General features: G+C 42.1%; 2 protein-coding genes across 3 annotated transcripts in view; one reads left to right on the top strand and one right to left on the bottom strand.

Moving 5' to 3' along the window:
- LOC149189056 (Translation elongation factor EF1A/initiation factor IF2gamma family protein) overlaps nt 1–23,584 on the bottom strand; it is a 231,441-nt gene that overhangs the window by 194,339 nt on the left and 13,518 nt on the right. The window lies entirely within an intron of this gene.
- Nucleotides 23,009–23,491, top strand: LOC149189057 (uncharacterized). Its single transcript, XM_089410113.1, has one exon. The coding sequence runs from the start codon at nt 23,009–23,011 to the stop codon at nt 23,489–23,491; it is 483 nt and encodes a 160-aa protein (XP_089266239.1).

The raw sequence follows: 23,584 nt of genomic DNA, 5'->3' as shown, positions 1-23,584 counted from the left end.
GCGAGGAGATTCCAGCGCAGAGCTTCGCAGTCCAACTTCCAGTGCAAGAGGATTCTGTGAGTTGCCAGGAGGGTGTAGAGAGATTTCCCATACGGAGATCGAGACTTAGAGGGAGTCTAGTTTCAAAGGAACGACCCTATGGAATCTAGTACTTCAGGATTTGGGGAGATCAGACTCATTATTGCAGAAGTTGCAACAGCGCTGCAGAAACATCAGCAGTACGAGTAGATTAGATTTTGCGATGATAATCACTGATATACCTCCAGGGGTGAGGTGGGGTAGTCTAGAGTTGTAGCCTCAGAGAGCTACAAGATGGGCAGGATCCTTGAGGAGTCCACCTCTTGGATCAAGACCTTGCTACGGGAGCCCACGGTCAGCAGTAGCAGGATGGAACAGTGTCAGTTGGTGCAGTTAGGTGCCAAAGTGACAAACGCAATGGCTAGTAGCGGTCAGATACTAAGCAGTGCAGAGCAGAGTTGGCAGTAGTGCAGTTGGCATAGAGCAGAGTCACCAGCAGCATAAAGAATTCAATGACAGCGTAGAGGCTAGCAGCAATCAGAACTAGGGCAACGAATGCATCATACTGAACACAGTTGGTTCAGTATTTTGTATGTTTTTATGTTGCAGTTGTCGCAGTTGTTGCAGTTGCAGTAGCAACAAATGGAGAAGGTTGTAGTGCAGATGCAGTGTTGGCAGCAGTTCAGCAAGTCCAACAACAGCACAGATGCAACAGCCAGCATTGCGCAATGGTTGATGGGCAGTAGAGCTAGACATCAACAGCGCAGCAGGAGATGGTGCAAAAACAATGATGCTTCAGTAGGGTGCAGCACTAGAGCACATTCCTCGCTAAGAGGGAGTGTTGATTTTTATAGCATATGATGTGCTCTTTCCTCGAGATTTTGCGGAGAGACTAAGACACATGCATTCTTCAATACCCAAAAATCGTTTGGGAAAATTCCACTTAGAGATGGTTTAATTAAAATAATTAACTTTTTTAAATGGTTCCCTAAGTCTAAACTCAGGAAATATAGTTAATTAAAGGATATTAATTAAATCAAGTGTGAATCTTCTAGAAGAAGACGAGGATCAACTCCCAGTTAATCTTAGTCGTTGATTATGTTTTAATCTTGGCCGCTGGAGATCCAACGAGAGAGTATAAGGAGGAGTTTGATGGGTACTTGGAGAACACATTGAATGAGAGATCAGAGATCGAATTTCTCAAGAGTAGCAGCGTTGAGTTGCCAGAGAGAAATCAAGTGATCTTCTTGCAGTGAGGGGTAGGGATAGTAGTCCAGAGGAGAGTTTTCCAAATCCAGAGAGTGCAACGCAGAGAAGGCTAGAGCAGTTCAGTGAGTCAGTGTAGTGCCACGCAGAGGCAGCGCAGAACTTCAAAGGGAGTTCGAAATCCAACTGGGAGAGTCGAGATCTAGTGCCAGAAGGTCGAATTTCTAGACAGCAAGAGATTAGCAAAGGAGGTGACGAGAGCCAAGCCAATGTGACATGGATTTGCGTAGGATTGACGCAAAAGCTGCCCAGAGTCAACGTGGGGCCAACCAACCAGCCCCTAATCAGTGTTAGATCTCCCGAATCAGTTTGAGATTTTCTCACTAACTCTTTGCCAGTGTTTCTCTGTATCGGATAGCCAGTTTGGGCATCCAACGATTTGTACTCGAATTTACTATTGCATAATAATTAAAACCCTCAGTTGTTGCACTGGTTTTCCCACATTGGGTTTTTCCGGGGACATTGTCCAAAAACAACTGTGTTGATGTGTGTGTTTATTTCTCTCCAATGCAGTATTTAGTTTCCGCATTATTTTATTTTGTGTAGGTTGCAGTGTATGTATTTCAGTATTTGCAATAGAAAACTGTAAGTAACTTGTTCAAGTAATTTAACAAGTAGGAGAAATACTATCAGTTTGCTGCAGTAGGAATCGAGTAACCAATTTTTCACGTCTTCGAAACTTCATCCACCCCTGACACCATGGCTAGACCATGGCTCACTACAGCATTTCAACCATTGGATGTGAGTGGCTTCCCTGATTATCCTCACAAATTTCCTAATAAATATGAAGAGGTCTACCAAAATTCAATGGTATTGATGTTATCGCAACCTCATATGTTGTAAAATGTAACTAGGTTCAGTCTTCATAATGACATGTAAATGTAACTTTTGTAAACGATGTAATGAAGAAAAATAAAATTATTATTGAAAGCCTTGCTACTTGGGTTTCATGAGCAAGTGATTTTATTTTAGATGGCTCCCATTGAGAGCCTTAGGATTGGTCATTAAAAGTCAAAGAGTTTATGTCATGTATGAAGAGCCCTTCTTGGGCATGTAACAAATGTATTTGAGTTAATAGGACTGTCTAGAAGCTCTCCAACGACAAGCACTAGCTCTCTTCCTCATGTCGGCTTCAAGTTAAAGTAAAGATCATGTCGGCCTCATCTTATGGAGTCACAACGATTCACATGGCTCATGTCAGCTCATTTATGTAGACCAACCACTATATATACAAGGTAAAGGCACTTCACATAAACATAGTACAGAACTCAGATACCTCTGAGATTTCGGTGATAGTTACAGTCAACAAGTTTAGATATTTTGGATGAAGAGTACATTGATGAATTCAGACTCCTAGCACAGTCACACAACAGTTCGGATCTTTGTGTTGATGGACAGTTTCGGGTGTCATATCACAGTACACAGTTCAGACAAAAGAGAAGAGACAACGAAGGTTTGTCTAGGATACAGTTCAAATCTCCATAGTAAAGAAGCTCGAATATATCTCTCTGTAATCTCGGGTAAACAGTGACAGTATGAAGTTCGGATCTCTGGGTAAAAGGTCTCATTGCTACAATAGAAAGATAGAGTGTGAATATACCACAACTAGATGAAGTATAGAAGCCACGGTTTGGTAATGTGAAGGAGTTGCCATTAAGAGAAGTATTACAGTGTCTTGCTAATGTTGCAGTAAGGACAGTTTGGTGACAAAACAATGATATGGTACAGTGCCATCTCAAGTGTGTCAATTGTTTGTTGCTATCATATTATGCTCAGAAAGGAGATGATCTCAATACGTAAGAGGAACTGAAAGGAGGAAGGAGAAGACAGTCAAGAGAGCTAGTGTCTTGATCTTGGAAGCAGCTAATAGGTCAAGGGTCTCGGTCTTGGTATTCGTCAATTGGAATCTCTATAAGAAGAATTTGCATGGGTTTTCCTCTCAAAGAGTGAGAGGTTTTGGCCCTAGCTCATAGCCTACATGTTGTGTCTCTTGTCTATTTATGTTCATGCATTGGTTATTGTTTGATGAAAAAGAATACTAATAATCTAACATGAAGAAGATCCTAATCTAAACAAGTAAAAAACATTCATAAACAATCACTAATCGAAGAGAAATCACCTAATGCTAATGCCCTAGATTTCTCAACACATGGCTCACTATAGCACTTAAACCATTGGATGTGAGTGGCTTCCCTAATTATCCTCACAAATTTCCTAATAAATATGAAGAGGTCTACCAAAATTCAATGGTATTGATGTTATCGCAACCTCATATGCACGAATTTTATTGGGCTATGAGTAGTAAGTTGATTGAAGAGGAAGATATAGTAATGATGTTGTTTGCCTTGTCCTTTGTATGAAGTTCTAGGGATTGTACCTACATTTACCTGTAGGTAGCCTTAAAAACTAGGACCATATCCATCAAGCATTTCACAAAAGATGGGCCACAGTCAAGTAAGGCACACAACTTAGAGATAAATTCCAGGGAACCAAAAAAAAGAGAATGAGACTATTAAAGAGTTTACACAGGTTTGACAAGTTACTCAAGGAAGTCCCTCTTCTATACAAGCCAACTAATCAAACTATCCTTGAGAGTTACATAGAAGCTTTCCCTGGACACTTGTGTTATGCTCTAAAGGGCAAGGGACCTAAAACCTTGTAGGAAGCCAAGGTCCTAACTGTGAAAATTAAAAATAACTTAAGCTCATCCAAGATTGACTTGCTTGCTTTCCCAAGGGATAAAGTTGAAGTAAAACCTAAGTCCAATGCCCAAGTTGACCCTGGCTTGCAAAATCTTCCCAAAATTTTGATAAAGTTACCACTATGCTAATGCAAGGGCAGATGGCCATGATGAACAAGCTTTCAATCTTGGAAAGGGAAAGAGGGGCTCGACAAAATTTTCCTCCTAAACCACAATTTAATAAAGAAAGGCCTCCCAAGAAAAACCCTTATAATGGAAATAATGTCTCACAACAAAATGTGCCTAATACTCTTGCCCTAAACAATGTGATTAGCCAAGAAGGACCCTCTTGGTGTCAGACATGTAATAAATTGAATAATCAAAGTGAGTGCCCATATAATCAAGTGGAAGAAGAGGAAAGCCCGAAGCGCCTTGAGATGATACATGATAATGCCCCATTTAATACTTTGCTTGGTTAATCATTCTTCTCTTGTCAACAACAGCATGAAGAAACCATTGGAGAACCTACTAATGATCGTGATGAGCCAATCATGGTTGTTGAAGAGGGAGGGAGGTTCAAAATGTTGCATTACTCTAGGAGGATTAATCAACAAAACCACCCTCAAACAAGTACTAACAATAATAGTATTCATCAAAAGAGTCCTAGGCCACCCCCACCTCCTATGAACATCTAGAAGCTTAATGCACCTAATCCTAACATGTCCCTAGATGTTGACTTAGGAAGTGTTTTAGCGAAGACGAATATGTGAGTAACTCTTTTAGACCCCAAAGAGGGCAAGTTAAAACTTAAAATGTGTTAAAATTGGCAACTAGGGCCACACTCCGTGTGGCTCATCTTATTTATGGCAGCTGATATTTTTCTTGGATCCCTCTCATCGAGAGGTGTAGGATTGATCTAAAGATCATCCGATTCCAATAAGTATTCATGGAGTTATGAATTTATTTGTGTTATGACAATTTGTCAAGGTCGGCCAGCAACCAAATAAACCCCACATTGCTCAACGTTTTAGTATAAAAGGAGATGACTTGAGAGTCATTTCACATACACACACTTCTATCTTGATTTCTCTCCACTTGTCTTGGGTTTTAGTGGAAGAGAAATCTAGGAGTTGAAGCCCTAGACGTTGGAGGAAAGAAGCCTAAGGGAGTTGCCCTAGAGGAGATGCCCTAGCCCTAGACGTTGTCAAAGAAGAAGTCAAAAACACTGTCAAGGAAGCATTCCCTAGCCACAGTCTTGGAGGAATCTTATCACAGCAAAGAAAGGCCCTAACATTGTTCAAAAGGCAACCCTAAACTCAGTCTAAGAGAAGCCCTAAACGCTGTCAAAAGGCAGCCCTAAACGCAATCTAAGAGCAGCCCTAAACGTTGTCTAAAGGCAACCCTAACGCAGTCTAAAGGGAGCCCTAATGCTAACCTACGGTGCCCTAGATGAAGGCCTAATACCGCTGAAATGATGAGCTGTAGGTGATCCTCAGAACAGGGACAACGTGAGAGTTTGAGGACTCAAACATGCCCAAGACAGCAATGCTAATAAATGGAACAGTTGGGCTACATGGTGTTGCTAGGACGGAAGGGGACAGCAGCAAGGTATAGCATGATTGTTAGGGACAGCAGCTACACCTATATATCTAGGCAGCAGTGGCAAGGGACAGCTGTATAGTAAATGGGACAGCAAAGGAATGTTAAGGCAAGCATGGTGTTGCAAACATGTTGTGTGTCAACATGGTTCAGCATACCACTTGGGACAGTTGTGTGGCAACATGATCAGCTTCAGAACAATGATGGGACAACAGCATGTTGGGACAAAACTATGATGGGACAACAATGACATTGTGTAGCAGTGGCACAATGGGATAGCAGCAACAGCAAGGTGCAGCAAGTACATGGTGCAGCTAGGTGCAACAATAGTACTTGGGATAGCAATGATGCTTAGTGCAGCAAGTACATGGTACAGTCATGATTGGTGAAGCAAAATGAGATGCAACATAGTGATGATGGGTGCAACGTGGTGTAGCACGGTGAGGTGCAGCATGATGACGAGATTTAGCACAATGATAGGTGAAGGAGTCACCTTGGAGAATCAGTTGAAGCAGCATGTCTTCAACTGATCTCACGTATCATCTTCTTAGAGATGATCTATGCTCTTATCTAGATAAGTCAAAGTGTTGACTTCTATTGTAAATGTATTATCTCTCTCTCTCTCTCTCTCTCTCTCTCTCTCTGCTGAACTATTGAAGAACATATAAGAAGAATTGATCAAGGGTTTCCCCACATTGAGGTTTGTCCCTGGCCAGCGCCACATCTTGTGTCCTCTTGTCTTGGCTTGTCTTTTGCGATTTATGTTTAAGTTCTATCTGCAGTTTACTTTAATGCTGATGTGATTGTTAATCTGGAAAAGATATTGAGCTAACTGTGAAAATTGATATAAATTTCTCTAAGCATAGAACAAACCTAAAATTAACAGGGAATCAAAGCTGAGGTGAAGGCAAAGCCCAAGCAAGAGTGAAAGAGAAATCACCGAAGACAGTTGGGAAAGGACAAGGGGATCAGTGGATTCCTCATCCCTCTTCAAATTCACCAAGGGTGAAATCGAAGCAGAGAATATTATCAGAATGGCGCAGCGGAAGCTTCTAATGACCTACCTAAAGATCACTTCAGTGGGAAGACTGGATCTCAAGGCAGAAGGAAAGGCAAATGTCTTGTTTGAAATAAGTTCGGCCATTATGCGAAGGAGTGCCCTGTTGACACCTAATCCTTGTGATTGGGTAAATATATGTAAATAAATAAATGAGAAATGTGAACAGTCATTGGGAGATGAACTGAACAGTCTCTCCCTCATGTATATAACAGACCTACCTAATTGAATGAATATACGAATCAGTTTTCTGCCTAATGGAGTTACTGCCTGGCCTGACATGGTATCAAAGCCAGCTCCTTTTTTAGCTCTCATGCTCCTTGTAACTCCTCTGCCTGTCTGCCATATTCTTTTTATACAGACCTGCACCTGACATTGCAAACGCCCCTCTGCCTGACACTGCCAACGCTACCCCTCCATACTGTCCTGACTGTCCTAGCGTTTCATGGTAATTATTAGCATTATCTTGGTAGCTTGCTCCACGTATTAGGTGGAAGCCTGAAACGTTCCTCTGCTCTCTGGTGGCCTATGCAGGTCTTCATCGATTATTGCAAGAAACCGAGCTAGCAAAGGCGATAGAGGGGTGGACCTGGAGCAGTTTGCTACTCCAGAACTTGCTCCAGCAACAGACGCAGATCCATTCATTGCTATGGATGCCAAGGACGCTGCTGATTTCCAGCTATATTTTTGTATGTAGCTGGGGCCCAAGTCTGTTCTTACAATGGTGAAATATAGTTGAACGCTGGTTGTATTCCTTTCAAATAGTTGAACGCTGGTCTGACTGTTCTAATAGTTGAACGCTGGTTGTATTCCTTTCAAATAGTTGAACGATTGGCCCGGATTCACTGTTGTTACTGCGTTTTTGTGAGAAGATGGAACGCTGGAACGCTGTCCTGTTTTGTTAATAGTTGAACGATTGGCCCGGATTCACTGCTGTTACTGCGTTTTTTGTGAGAAGATGGAACACTGGAACGTTGTCCTGTTTTGTTAATAGACCTGATATGCGTATGCGTGGTGATGTTTTGTTAATGGATTTGCATGGTTATTATGGTCATAATACCTGTGATGCGTGGACACTAATATGAACCATTAAGTGTTTTATACCTTTGTAATGCTGCTGATGCGTGGACATGGAGACCGATGAATGTTTGAAGTGGACATGGAGACCGATGCGTGGACATGGAGACCGATGAGTGTTTGAATGGTGTTAAAATATAATGCATTAAAATGTTATATGCAGTAAAGATTTTTAGGGCAGCGAGGTATAATGTTTGTATTATTTGAGAATACATACATATGTATTATACCATAGTGTTGTTTTCATAAAGTTGTTTTCAAAGTGACTAACATAGTTAACGCTCTTGTGTTTGACTGTGTTTAATATATTGTTTGAGGCCATAATACATTTTGATATCAGAATCAATTTTCTTTTAGCAGCAGAAGTATTTTTACAGCTCTTGGATTTTACAATGCATTCAATCATATCTATGGTGGGAATAGTTCTCACTGGCAAGGAGAACTATCCTGAATGGTCCCGGATGATAAAACACACCCTCATTTTTGATGAGTTGTGGAAAGGAGTGTGTGTCGGAGAAGGAGACAATGACCCAGTATAGCCTACCTCAGACAAATAGCTCGTCATTTGGGAAAACAAGAACAACAAAGCTTATGCATTAATCGCAGCATCTGTAAATGAAGAGGTGAGTCGCCATATTTCGTCATATTCAACTGCCTTTGAAGCTTTACAAACGCTGAAAGAACTCTATGACTCACATTCTGCACTTGAAGTCGTTCAACTCATGATTAAACTCTTCGCTCTTGAACTGCAAAATAATGATCCTCTTGCTCTTGCATCTGAAGTAAAGTTTATAATGCATGATATCAAATCCACTAAGGTTGAATTGGATATTCCTCTTATTGCTTTTCTCAAGGCACTTTATTTTACTTACTCCAATTATCTTGAGTCATTGCAAGCAAATGGAAATCTCAAAGATATAACCTTTGACTCTCTTGTGAAAAAGTTTGTTGAAAGAGAGAAAGCTTTTGGAAAGAAGATAGCCCCTGAATCTTCTAAAGAGACTGTGTGCCTTGCTCATAAAGAAAAGCATCCTGCTCAAGATTCTACAAAAGGAAGAGGTGGACGAAGAGGAAGAGGAAGATATTTCAGAGGCAGGGGGGGCAGACATTCTCGAGGAGAGAAGGCAGATTTGCACTGCATTCACTGCAAAAGAAATGGATCACATGATGCCTCTACATGCAAGCTACCATGGGACAAAATTGAGCAGAAAAGAAACCAACAGAAAGGTAAAACTGATGATACTGACAAAGGAAAGCACCTAAATTCGCTCACTATGTTGAGGCACAATGTAACATTGGAGTAAATGAAGATTTGTTAAATGCTTCACTTGCTTCATGGAAAAATGATAGGTTGCTTGATTCAGGAGCAACCTGCCACATGACTCATAGAAAAGATTTTTTTGAAGATTTCACTGACAATGTTGATAGAGCAGTATACTTTGCAGATCAATCAAAAATCAAGCCATCAGGGCTTGGCACAATCAGGCTTAAACTGCCTGGTCTTCCAGACTTTCTTCTGGATCATGTTCTATATCTCCCACAGCTCAAGAGAAACTTGTTGTCCTTGGTCCACATCCGCCAGCAAGGTCACTCCATTCATATGTTTGATGGCAAGCTTGAGGTAAGAAAAGCATCTGACCACTCACTTGTCATGAGGGGAATAGAAGAAGAAAGACTTCTCAAACTGCAAGGAACCTCTGCTCATGCACAACATTTCTCATACAATTCTCATCATGAAGAAGGTACACTTCCATCAAGTTTATTATGGCATGCTAGATTTGGACAATTGAACTATGACAGTCTCCGCTTATTGAAGAAAAATGGTGTTGTTGGTTTGCCTACAATTCCTAGAAAACTTAAGCAATGTGATGCTTGCATTCTAGGAAAGCATAGCAAACAGTCTTTTCATGATTCACATTCAAGAGCACATAGGAAACTTGAACTCATTCATTCAGATTTATGTGGTCCAATGCATGTTCCTTCTGCAAATGGAAATAAATATATCATGACGTTTATTGATGACTACACCAGAATGTGCTGGTTTATTTATTGAAGAACAAATCTGATGCTTTTCAAACATTCAAGAATTTTCATAAATGGATTGAAAATGATGCACAATCTCATATTGGGTCTATTCGCACTGATAATGGAAAAGAATACACATCAAATGAATTTGAAAACTATCTTCGCCAACATGGGATCAAACATCAAACAACTGTGCCTTATAATCCCCAACAGAATGGTGTAGCTGAAAGAATGAACAGAACAATCTTGAATATGGTACGATCCATGCTTTTCTTCAAAAATGTAAAGATAATGTTTTGCGCTGATGCTGTTCTATGTGCTGCATATATAAAGAATAGATGTCCATCTAATGCTATAAGAAACAAGACTCCTTATGAATTGTGGTATGGACATGTTCCTTCGGTAAAACATCTCAGGGTCTTTGGTTCCACCTGTTATGCTTTGATACCAAAGGTACATAGAAACAAACTTGGTGCTAGAAGTCGCAAGTGTATCTTCCTGGGGTATTCAAACACCTCCAAAGCATACCACCTCTATGATGAAGTAAATAAGAAGTTTGTTGTATCTAGAGATTCACAAAAGCAAAATCATTTCAAAAATTTGATAATCAGATTCCACATCTTGAAGGGGGGATTCCTATACTAGATCACCATGTGGAATCTTCTTCTGAAGAACACTCTCCCCCGCATGAAACTCCAACAACAGATGATGCTTTAAGTGATGTAATTGATAGAATTGGGAGACTCAATCTTGATTCAATCCCAACTCAATCAACAGAGCAGCCTGGACCATCCCAGAAAGGTCCCCCAAAGTGGCTGACAAAGACACTTGAAAGTGTTCATCCTGATGAAGTTGGAAAGACAGGAACCAGAAATTCAAATCGGCAAAATGGAGGTGATGTAGATGACTCTAATTCACCTGTTGATATGGATATTTCTTATGATTGTGAATTGAACTTGTCTACAGATTTTGAACCAACTTCCTTCAAAGAAGTTGCTTCTCATGATGAATGGAAAGAAGCGATGCAAAAGGAGTATGATGCCCTCATAAATAACGGCACTTGGATGTTGGTTGATCCTCCATTAGGAACCAAACCAATTGGTTGCAAGTGGGTCTACAAGAACAAGTATAAGTTGATGGCCCACTTGAAAAGCACAAAGCTACGCTTGTGGCAAAAGGTTTTGCACAGAAGGAAGGGGTCGATTATGAGGCGACTTTTGCCCCCACAGCAAAATGGGCTACCATCCGGACACTCTTTGCACTAGCAGCTCAGAACGGTTGGAAAGTCCATCAAATGGATGTAAAAACTGCTTTCCTGAATGGAGATCTAAAAGAGAATGTTTTGATGTCCCAGCCTGAAGGATTTGCTGTGAAAGGACATGAACATAAAGTATGCAAACTTGTAAAGTCCTTGTATGGCCTTAAACAAGCACCGCGAGCCTAGTATGAAAAACTAACTGAGCATCTTCTGAAACTCAATTTCAATCATTTTGATCTTGATGATGCAACCTTATTTGTCAAGAAAGTTGGCAAAACAGTTGTATATCTTGTGGTATATGTAGATGATCTTTTAATGACAGGGAACAATGAAAGCTACATTGCATCCATAAAAAAGGAATTGGGGAAAAGTTTTGAAATGACTGATTTGGGCTATGTTCATTACTATCTTGGCATTGAAGTAACCCAACATCCAAAGTCCATATTTCTTTCTCAAAAGAAATACATTGGAGATTTGTTGAACAGGTTTGGCATGATAGAGTGCAATCCTTTCACTACTCCAATGGAACAAAACTTAAAGCTCACATGTATTGAAGGAAAGGAATTTGAGGATGCAACAAAGTATAGACAGCTTGTAGGAAGTCTCAAATACCTAACTACTACCAGACCAGACATTTCATTTGTTGTTGGAATCCTCTCCAGGTTTATGCAAAACCCTTGTGAGAGACATTGGTCTACTGCAAAAAGAGTTCTAAAGTACTTGAATGGAACTCAAAACTTTGGAATCAAGTACACACAGGTGGATGACTTCAGCTTGATCGGATACTCTGATTCAGACTTCGATGGAGACAAAGAAACTGGGGTATCTACTTCAGGATATGCTATGAGTCTTGGATCAGGAGCTGTCTCCTGGAGATCACGCAAACAATCAGTTCCAGCAGATTCCACAACAGAAGTAGAATACGTGGCAGCAGCTGAAGCAACAAAAGAAATTGTGTGGCTCAGGAAAATTCTTGAAGATTTGCAGGTAAAACAAGTACAATCAACTCCACTCATGATTGAAAACACCTCTACAATAAAGTTGGCCAAGAACCCAAAGTTCCATGATCGAACAAAGCACATCAATACTAAATATCATCTGATTCGACATCATGTTGAGGCCAAAACAATCCATCTCTGTCATTGTTCCACAAATGAGCAAATTGCAGACATCTTCACCAAAGCGCTTGGAAGAGAAAAGCTTGAACGATTCAGAACGATGCTTGGACTCACCAACATCCCTTCAGATTAAGGGGGGGAATGTTGACACCTAATCCTTGTGATTGGGTAAATATATGTAAATAAATAAATGAAAAATGTGAACAGTCATCGGGAGATGAACTGAACAGTCTCTCCCTCATGTATATAACAGACCTACCTGATTGAATGAATATACGAATCAGTTTTCTGCCTAATGGAGTTACTGCCTGGCCTGACATGCCAAAGCCTGGATGATGATGATCATTCCCAGGATGACAAGGAAGAGCTTGTAATAGCACTTGGAGCCCCAACGCTAGAGAGAGAGATGATGCCATGTCACTCTTCTAGCCTTAAGAAGGTGAAGTAGGGCACCCAGAGCATGGTTTTAACTCTTGGAGGCATTTTGGGGCACTTCTTGAGGGTTTACCACCAAGGATTGGAATTGATTATGATGATGGGAAATCCCCCTAGCCCATCGATGCACTTTCACAACATTTATTGCCCAAAAAGGGCATGACGTCGTGCTTATGGAGCCTATCTGTTGAAATGTGTAACTAGGTTCGGTCTTCATAATGACAGGTGTAATCATGATTTTATGTAATTGACGTAAAGAAGAAAAATAAAATTATTTTGTAATGCTTGAGTCATGTGTTTCATGCTCAAGGAATTTTATTTTATAGTTAAAGCTCCCATTATGAGCCATTAGGTTTGGTCATTAAGTCATAAAGTCTAGGCAGTCAATGTCATATATTGAAAACATGTTACATATTGTGAAAAGAAAAACTGTTTGAGTCATTAACCCTCCAAGACCTTGTCATAAGCATTTGTTCAAGTTGGCCTTCCAAAGGAGCTAGAGACTTTTCTAGAAAAGCATGTCGACCTACTCCCTGACACAAGTCAGCCTATTTCAAGGAGCAGATCACTATATATAGAAAGAGCTCGGCCTCACCTATTACACCATTTCGATCAAGCATCCAAGATAGTGAAGGAAGTGCGAGAAACACCAAAGAATAAGCTCATTAACAAGCAAAGAAAGGAGAATCATAATCGAGTTAGTTCTGATCTATTTTGGGCCAATATACTTCACACATGCAAGGAGAATTGGTGCCATCTGTTGCAGAAGAAGTTGAGGCTAGCACAGTCATCCTAAAGGCCGAATTAAGGAAAAAGACAAGGTATCCATCAAGACAAATTGCAGAAGGAAGTCTTACTATCCAAGCAAAGGGAATCAAGGTACAAAAAATTGTGATACCCTCACACGTGCTGCAACTAGGGTTTCTGAAGAGGCCAAGAGTTGCAGGTCTGATCCAAGAGGCTGAAATCTGAAGGGTAGCTGAGATCCAAAGGAAAGCAAGTAGTTTGACTAGTGTTGACTCAAGAAAGAAGAAGTTGATCATAGAAGCCTTGTGACTTGGTCTTGGAGTGGTTGGTAAGTCAAGGGTCTTGGTCTTGGTATTCGTCACTTGAAGTTTCTATAAGAAGAAGAATTCATTTGGGTTTTCCTCTCAAGTTGGAGAGGTTTTGGCCCTGGTTGATCGCCTACATCTTGTGTCTCTTGTCTCATTATTGTTTATGGTTTGGTAGTTGTTTGATGAAGAAGAACACTATAATAATCTAAGTCAAAGAAGAACCTAATCTAAAGAAGTAAAAAGTATTCACAAGCAGTTATCATCAAAGAGAAATCACCTAATTCCTATGTTGTAGATTTCTCAACACTATCGACCCACACATGTGGGTTTTTATGGCATACTTTTAAATATTTTGAGCTATGGGATTGACTCGTAACCCTCTATCTTGATTGACACTCAAAATTAAACTTCTAGTAGGCTAATTTTATGTTGTAAAAGTGAGTGATAGACCTCATACTTATAGAGGATCCCTCACTTTACTTTATTGATCATCACACTTGAGTTTCAACCTCTTTTCTAGGGCACAACTTAGACTTCGTGTAACTCACTACTTGTAGAGAGGTGATTTTTCGGAGCTTTTTGCTATTAGAGATTGACTTGTGTATTGGAGATGTCTTTTTTGTTGATTTGGGGTAGCATTGAATGTGCTCTAGCCATGAAAATTGGTGGAAAGGCTAAAGCACATGAGATCTCCAAGACCCAGAAATGGTTTGGGCATATTCTAACCGGTTTGGGAGATATTAAAATAATTAATATTTTTAATTGAGTTCCTAAGTCTAAACTTAGGAAAAATAAAATATTAATGGATATTAATATAAAACTGGGTTAGAATGTTCCAAAAGTCATGGATCAAGCCAAATCTAATCTTAGCCGTTGATTAGATATTTAATCTCGGTCATTGATGGACCAATGAGAAAAGTATAAGAAGAGGCTTGAGGGTCAGTTGGAGAACACACCAGAGTGATCAGTCATTCTATTCTCTAGAGCGGGGTTTGCTAAGAGAGATAGAATAAATGATCAGCAGCGAGGGGCAGTGAATACATAGCAGAGAGGCAGAGTTGGTACCAGAGAGACAGCGCAGAGCCAGGAGAGGTTGACGCAGAGGCAGCTAGGTGCTACACAAAGGCAACCAGGAGCTGCGGAAAGCCAGAAGAGGCCAGCGTGTGAGACATAGAGGGTCTAGGGGCTGACGCAGAGGGTCTAGGGGCTAACGTAGAAGCTCCAGAAGCTGACGCAGAGGCTAGCATAGCCAAAGAGGCAGCGCGGGGAGGATTTCGTGGGGCAGACTGGGAGATGGTGAGCCGGGTAGGGTGACGCAGTCCCTATCAGAGTGACACAGAGCAATGGGAGTTGCAATTGTTGCTGTGGGATCGTTCATCTGATGATTATTCAACCAGAATATTTGTCTTCGAGGAGAGGTACTACTGCCGAGGGCATTCTCTGTTGGGTGAGCCATTTCTGGCACCCTAATTGTATTCTGAAAACTGCATAATAATAAAACCCTCTGAATAGCTGCATCGATTTTCCCACATTGGGTTTTTCCAGGGACATTTGTCCAAAAATAACGGCGTCACTTGTGTGCTTGTTTTCTTTCAATTGATGATCTGTAGATGTTGATACTGCACTTGTGTTTATTTTCGGTATTTACATGGTAAATAACTTGTTAAGTAATTGAACAAGTAGGATGAAATAAACCAAATAGTACAGAAAGAATTTCTAACGGGTTAAACTTGGAAATTCCAACATGGTATCAAAGCCAATTTGCAGATCACAGGATAACTGAAGGCATCAGCTAGCAAAGCAGTAGTAGCAGATTCGGTTGTCCCGAGTGACAGAGTTGATCCGTGCAAAAGGCGACAGAGGAAGGAGTGACGCAGGGAGACTACGTCATCATTCTGGGCCAGAGAAAGGCAGCGCAGAGGCTAAGGGAGGCAGAATCAGGCTCACGCAGAGGCCAGGAGGGCTGACGCAGTTGGCTAGGGAAGCTGATTTTCCGATGTCGGGATTGCGCAGAGCCAAGTGGCTCAATCCTTCAGTTGTTGGGGTATAGGAGGTTGCGGGTAATTGGCAGAGCGAAGCTGGTGGGGTATTGTGGTCAAAACAGTACCTAACAGGGCAAGACCAAGGGGAAGGAGTCGCTGCCGAGGCGAATTTCTAGCCAAGGAATCCAGAGTAGTGGTGTAGTTGCACAGATGATCAGGGTGGAGCAACTCAACAGTGGCAAAAGGATTTCTAGGAGGTAAATTGAGACTCAGAGGGAGTCCAGAAGAGAACTTCCAAATGGGAAGTAGAGAGACTCGGAGTCGAACAGAGGACTTCAAGGAGGGAAGTAGAGAGACTCAGAGGAGCCGACAGAAGAGAAGCGAGATGGCCATGAATGGGCTAAGAAATAAGGATAGCCTGGACGGAGCGTCCAACTATGTGGTCTGGAAGGCCAAGGTCTTGTCCATTCTAGAGAGACATCGCATCAAGGGCTTCGCCTTGAAAACAATAGTGATCCCAGTTGACACAGCTGAAAATGAGAAGTACAAGGAGGCAATGGCCAGGGCAAAGTGCATCATCCTTGACGGGGTCAAGGATCATGTGGTGCTACATATTGCCGAAAAGTGTACAGCAAATGAGATGTGGAGGCCCTGAAGAAATTGTACCAGCATACTTCTGTGCAGAGGAAGATGTTACTTGAAAACCAGTTGCAATCATAATAGATGCATAAGGGAGAGCAAATAGATATCTTCTTCGGTCGATTGAAGGAGATCCGGGACCAACTAACTTCCATAGGGGCCACGCCGGATGAGGAGATGTTGGTGAGGACCGCACTAAACGCAGTTTTCGAGGATTGGGAAGTATTTGTCCAGAGCATACTGGGCAGGTCAAAGCTTCCAGATTGGGAAGAACTATGGGCGGCTCTTCGTCAAGAAGAGATCAAACGGCTGACCAAGGCGGGGAGTAGCAGTAAAGCGGTCAGAATCAAAGAGGAAGAAGAGGATGCGGCTTAGCATCTGCGGGAAAGCAGGAGAAGAGAAAGAAGAAGGACCTCTCCAAGGTCAAGTGCTTCCATTGTGGAGAACTAGGTCATTTTGTGAACTAGTATCCTAGGAAGAAGAGCAAGGGAGAGACTTCTGAGACCAGGGCAGCGCCAGCAAGGGTGGAGAAAGAAGTCGAGGAGGATGACAATTATGCCATGAGTGTTCATGTGCGACTTGAGAAGAAGTGGGGAGACATCAAGCTGTAGTCAGGAGGACTACATGCGATGAGGGGCAGGATCCTTGAGGCACCCAACCTCTTGGATTATACCTTGCTACAGGAGCCCCGAAGAGGAGTAGCAGGACTGGCGGATGTCAGTAGAGATGGATGCGGATGGAGCGACAGAGAGTGCTACAGTGCAGGAGTCCCGGGACAACGCGAGGCTAGCAGGCTGCAACAGTGTGAGAGGCACAGGAGTGTTGCACAAGTGCAGGATGACACGGAGAGGTGTACAACGGTGCGAGACGCAAGGAGTTGTTGCAGCAGCACAGAGGTCAATAGAGGGAGCACTTGTTAGCGGCAGAGGGAGCTTCAGCATCGGGAGTGTTTCTAGCCTGACGAGGATGTCAGAAGTTAGGTGGATCAGTTACTTACTTCTCAGTAACTAAGTTGCAGTGCAGCAGTTAACAGTGGCAGTGTTATGGGCAATAAGACACAACATGATGAGAGGAGATGCAGTGCACATGCAGTGCTGGGAGTATGAACCAACAGCAGCATGGACGGAGAGGGAGTTGTCATACGGATGCAGCAGTGGCAATGGCAGTGCCATGGGCAGTAGTACAGGATGCAGCAGTGCAAAGGATGTTGGGTAGGGAGGCCTAGCATCAGCACAGAGACTGGTGCTGGATAATCAGGGTGATACTCAGTGTGGAGTATTACTAGAGCACAGTCCTCGCTAAGAGGGAGTGTTGATTTGGGGTAGCATCGGATGTGCTCTAGCCATGAAAATTGGTGGAGAAGCTAAAGCACATGAGATCTCCAAGACCCAGAAATGGTTTGGGCAGATTCTAACCGATTTGGGAGATATTAAAATAATTAATATTTTTAATGGAGTTCCTAAGTCTAAACTTAGGAAAAAAAATATTAATGGGTATTAATATAAAACTGGGTTAGAATGTTGCAAAAGTCATGGATCAAGCCAAATCTAACCTTAGCCGTTGATTAGAGATTTAATCTCGGTCGTTGATGGACCAACGAGAAAAGTATAAGAAGAGGCTTGAGGGTCAGTTGGAGAACACACCAGAGTGATCAGTCATTCTATTCTCTAGAGTGGGGTTTGCTAAGAGATAGAATCAGTGATCAACAGCGAGGGGCAGTGAATACATAGCAGAGAGGCAAAGTTGGTACCAGAGAGACAGCGCAGAGCCGAGAGAGGTTGACGCAGAGGCAGTTGGGTGCTACACAGAGGCAGCCAGGAGCTGTGCAGAGCCAGAAGAGGCCAGCGTGTGAGACGCAGAGGGTCTAGTGGCTGAGGCAGAAGCTCCAGAAGCTGACGCAGAGGCTAGCAGAGTTGATGTAGAGCCAACGAGGCGGCCTGGGAGGATTTCATGGGAGAGACTGGGCACTGGTGAGCCAGGTAGGGTGACGGAGTCCGTATCAGAGTGATGCAGAGCAGTGGGAGCTGCAATTGTTGCTGTGGGATCGTTCATCCGGTGATTATGCAACCAGAATATATGTCTCCGAGGAGAGGTACTACTGTCGAGGGTACTCTCTGTTGGGTGAGCCATTTCTAGCACCCTAGTTGTATTCTGAAAAATGCATAATGATAAAACCCTCTGAATAGCTGCATCGGTTTTCCCGCATTGGGTTTTTCCAGGGACATTTGTCCAAAAATAACGGTGTCACTTGTGTTGCTTGTTTTCTTTTAATTGATGACATGTAGATGTTGATACTGTACTTGTGTTTATTTTCGGTATTTACATGGTAAATAACTTGTTAAGTAATTGAACAAGTAGGATGAAATAAACCAGTTAGTACAGGAAAAATTTCTAACGGGTTAAACTTAGAAATTCCAACATTTTTGGGATTAAAAGAAGGTCTTTTCATGGAAGAATTGTAAGTTTATTGCAAATTTTTCATTGATTTGCATGTAATTGAACTATTGCTAGTGTTTTTCAATGATCCATGTCTAAATGTAAATTATTTATGGAAGATCTTGGTTAATTTTTGCATGTTCAATATTTCTTCCTTGAAATACATAGGGTAACTCCTAGTGTGCATCTCCTATTTAAATTTTCCCCTCACAAAAAGAATAGTCAGGGTTTTATTTAGTGGAAAAAAAGAGTTTTCCCCCCTTACTCCATTCATTTGTCACTTATCTCTAAAAATTGCCCTAATACTATTGAAGAATCTAGGGGCAACAAGTGTAGGAGATTTCTCTTATGTGATAACTATTTGTGGTGAATTTTTCCTTTTCTTGTTTAGCTTCTTCTTTCATTTGATTATTATTATTATTCTCTTCATCAAACAGCTACCAAACCATAAAGAACAATAAGACAAAGGACACAAGATATAGGTGATCAACCAAGGCCAAAACCTCTCCAATCTGAGAGGAAAACCCACAAGAAATCTTCTTCTTATAGAATCTCCAATTGACGAATTCCAAGAGCTAGACCCTTGACAAAGACCTCTAGTAAAAGACACCTCCAAGACCAAGTCCAATTTCTTTCTTATAGAAGTTTCTTCTCACAATATCAACCCAAGTCAAACTTGTCCTTTAAGCCTTCAAACCTGCAATGATGATTGTAACTTCGGCCCCCTAAGTCTACAATTCTCGACCTGACTACAAATGTTGCATTTCTCGCACGTATGAGTGAATTATGGTTAGATTGATCTCTTATTCCCTTCGTTTGGTGGTCTCCTTTCTCTTTATTCATTCGACTTTCAAATCAGATTATAAAAAGCCCAATCTTTGTGATTTTATGCAATTGTGTGAAGCCCTAATTGCCTCGCACATGTGGAGGAAAATAACCCAAAAAACAAACCTATAAGTGCTTTGATCTTCCTCCATTTATGTCTTCTTGTCTTTGTTGGAATTGGGCTCTCTTTTTCCTCCTTGATCGAATTCTTTCTTAGTTGAATGAATGCCTTGTTGAGTGAGGTCGAGTCCTCCTTTATATAGGTGTTTTGTCCCATTCATTACGCAGGCTTGTAGTTATCTCCAAGACAACTTGTTGCTTCATGAAGCCGACCTGATGCTTGCTTCTTTGACAAGGTCTTGAGGCATCTTTGACTCTATTTGACTTAAAATCAATTTTTCTTTTACAATATGTGATATGCCCAAATGGGCCTTCAATACATGACAATTACTCATTTGACTTGTAGACCAAATGTCAAGCCCTAGAAGCTCTCAATGGGAGCTTGACCTAATATAAAATTCCTTGAGCATGAAACCCATGCCTCAAACATAGCAAGAATAATTTTAGTTTTCTTCTTTACATCATTTACACAAAATCATGATTACATATGTCATTATGAAGACCGGACCTAGTTACACATTTCAACACTCCCTCTTAACTAGGGAGGTATTCGTAATCCACAAGGTACTTAGACATTCTCAATCTGAGGAATTCTCATAAGAAGAGTCAGATTGGTAACAGGTCTGCTTTAGCTTCATATCAACCAGCATTGTCACATAGCAAGGCCTTGACTAACAGCTCTATCTCTCCACAAGATCAGAGCACAATGTTGTGGCGAGACCAATGATTTATAGACACCATCATCATTGTCTCTCAATGAACATACCCCACCCAAGTTCTCTCAGGGTATGTCCTTCCAGGACTTGGATTCCCAATCCTCAAAGAATATCGATCCTCTATGACTAGTCTTATCTTGGATGCACTACCACATCCTCAAAGAGTATCGGATGTCAGATGCTTACCCAATCCTCCATTCTTTCTTCCAAAGTGAAGAAAAGAATGATGTGTCCATCTCTCCTCATGGCCTTCACTAAGACTTGCGGTTGTTAGTCTTGGTCTGGTGCATGACACATGAAGTAGAGAACCATATCTATCACTCCCTCTTAACCATGGATGACCAAACCATTCCATAAAAGGAATGTACCCAAGCTCTTTCTTAACCAGGGGCTTGCTTCTAGCAGCTTCCTGCTCTAGGTGTAGATCATGGGACTATCAGCTGCTTGTCGGGCTCCCTCTATTGAGGTCATGAAGTTCATTTTTGATATTATGGAGCCTTCATCTTTTGGGACTTCTTTGTAGGGCATCAACCATCCATCACTTTCCTCAAGTCAGCCATGTCATCTTTCCTTGTCTTGAAAGTGATCTTCTAGCCCACATCTCGCTTTCCTCCATACAACTACCTCTTCCACGTTATGTTTCCTTTAGGATCTTCCATCCATCCACATGAGTTCTTATTGTAGATGACATCTACAACTCTCTTCCGATAGCCCTATATCAACCCATCCAAATGTTGTTCAAAATAAAAAATGAACATCAAACCAAAATTACCTTTTTGTGATGACCCTTCATCATGACATCTGCTTGTTGCAACATCAACATCCTGCATACACATTGACACATCTCCAAGATATTTAATGTCACGGGTGTTCTTTCTTTACCAAGGTCTTCATACCTTTCCTATGGAGATATCATGGCCAATTCTTCTAGTTATTGGATGTTGATTTTCTTTTCTAAGTGACCATAGTTGCATTTTCCATGATCTCTTCTTGCTTTCTTCCCATATTGCTCTCCAGGAACTTCTATCCATAGTTCCTTCATCCTTGTCAACAACCTCATATTCCATATGAGGACATATTATGTTGATTTCATCATGCCTTCATGCATTCTTCCAACAAAAGAGATCCCTTTCCTTTAATCACTCATGAGGTAGAGTATCTATCACTGTTATCTGCAACTATATGATGACATGACCTATTATATAAAACATATGCATACATACCTTTTTCCTTCTTTTGGTCATCTAGACTTCCTTTAGCAACTTTCGGTCCTAGATTGCATGTACTTCAACCATCTTGACATGCTACATTCCTTTGTTAAATACCTTCATTCTTCCAAACAGTGAATTCCATCCAAGGTGGAATTCTCAGCGAGACACTTGCTTCTTCCAATAGGTGAACCTTTTAATGAAGATTGCAACCAAGGATCATGATTATCCTCATTTGCAAATGCTCCTTTCCAATGATGTATGATGAGGTTTACACTAGATGACTTTCATAAGTACTACTTATGCTTTCAATGAGGTTTGTAAGCGCCACTTCCTTCTAATGATGATTGTCATAGACTTCTACTTCAGCTATCTTTCAAGCTTCTTGATGTCATGGGCTCTTGCTCCAATGGTATGTAATAAAGATGCCATCTCCTAAACAATGCATCCTGTCATAATGCTTTTCTTCTTGACTGTCATGGTGGAGGAATTTTTAAATGCTTCTCGCCATCTTGTTGAGATCCAGACATCCATGAATACCAATAGCAGCAAGCAAGGTGAAAGACCTTCTGAACTTGGGAGCGAACCCTGGAAAAATGGCGAAACCCTAGGGTTTCTGGCTGCTGAACAAAGGATTCCCGGACTGTGTGTGACCCATCGGAACTAGGAATGGCTACTGCCGCGGGCCTGCCTGCGGGTTAAGGTTTTTATATGGTTGGGACCAATACCCGGGACGGTCGGAGTATTATTTTAAGGGTTTGTTTGCGAATCGGCCTTTCACCTTCCGAGATACAGTTCATTACCTGCAGTCGGTCTCCCCCTGGTCATACGGTGGTCAGGCGGTGTTTTGTCGGTTACCATGGTAGAGGAGGATCTCGTTGACTACGAGGAGGACCCCATGCCTGAACAGGAGATTTGGGCTCATCAAAAAGGCTCGGACATGGAACCCTGGGGTAAAAATCTGGTTCGGTCGACAGCTGCAACTCAACCGGCGCAACACCCGCCTCTCCCCGGTAAAAGGCAGCACCCGGCAGTCAATGTGGAGGACTTACCGGCTCTAGACTGTCCCCCCCTCTCGCCGGCCACCTTGCATCTACTTGGCTCCTACATGCAAACCTCACCCTCTTTCGACTCCCCCTTACCATTCTCCCCGAGGCATGCTTCCCCATCCCCTGCGCAGGTCTCCCAGCACTTGAACCCTCCCTCCTTCTCCTTGGCCCCGGCTGGCCCATCAAATCTGTAGTGTCCTGCTCGATCCTCCATCCATCCCGGTTCCTGCAGCTTAAACCCTCATTCCCCTATTCGTTTGGGTTTCTTCAATTCTCCTTTACTGTCTGCTCGCCCTACTTTATCAGCCCAGCACTGCTCCTCGGACCCGTGTCGGAACCTGCTCAAAGAGTACCCAACGAGCCGGCGCTCAGACAAACAGAAAAAGGGCGGGTCCTCAAGCCCATAGACTTGAATATTAACCTGACCTTCGGTGAAGACGTTCACATGGAGGATGCACTGGAGACTGCAAGGAAAGTACTGGTTGGTCGAGTCCGTGGAAGGACCTATACCATGGAAAGATTGCGTCAATGGACTGAGGAGATTTGGGGTTCCCTACTAAAGGAACTTCCTGCAATATGGGTCCTAGCCAAAGGCAGGTTCGCTCTACACTTTCATAGAGCGGAGTACACGCAAATGATATTGTCGCAATTTTGGCATATTGAGCTAGCACCAGTCCTATTGAAGCGTTGGGACCCCCTTTTTGATCCTGAGCGCGAACAGCTTGGAGCTGGGCCTATTTGGGTGAGATTGCCTGGTTTACCCATGCAATTTTGGACTCCACAAGTATTCAAGCGTATTGGGGATGCCCTGGGAACCTATCTTGAGCACGATCAATCCTACGAAAGAACAGGCATTATGACCATGGCAAGGATCCTAGTACACCTTGATACCAGGGCGGGGCTGGAAGAGAAAATTACTCTTCACTGAAGGCACTTCTCGCGCAAACAACTACTGGACTATGAAGGTGTCCCATTTCGTTGCAGGCAGTGTCACAAAGTGGGCCATTTATACAAAGATTGT

Source organism: Pinus tabuliformis, chromosome 3_1 (assembly GCF_031772625.1).
Source record: "Pinus tabuliformis cultivar Carrire ecotype Pingquan chromosome 3_1, CPIR1, whole genome shotgun sequence".
Classification (NCBI taxonomy): Eukaryota; Viridiplantae; Streptophyta; class Pinopsida; order Pinales; family Pinaceae; genus Pinus; species Pinus tabuliformis.
This window is presented reverse-complemented; position numbering and strand designations above follow the sequence as displayed.

What these genes read in the sequence shown, in the direction of transcription:
- LOC149189057 (XM_089410113.1), top strand. Translation starts at nt 23,009, where the DNA reads ATGGAGGATGCACTGGAGACTGCAAGGAAAGTACTGGTTGGTCGAGTC.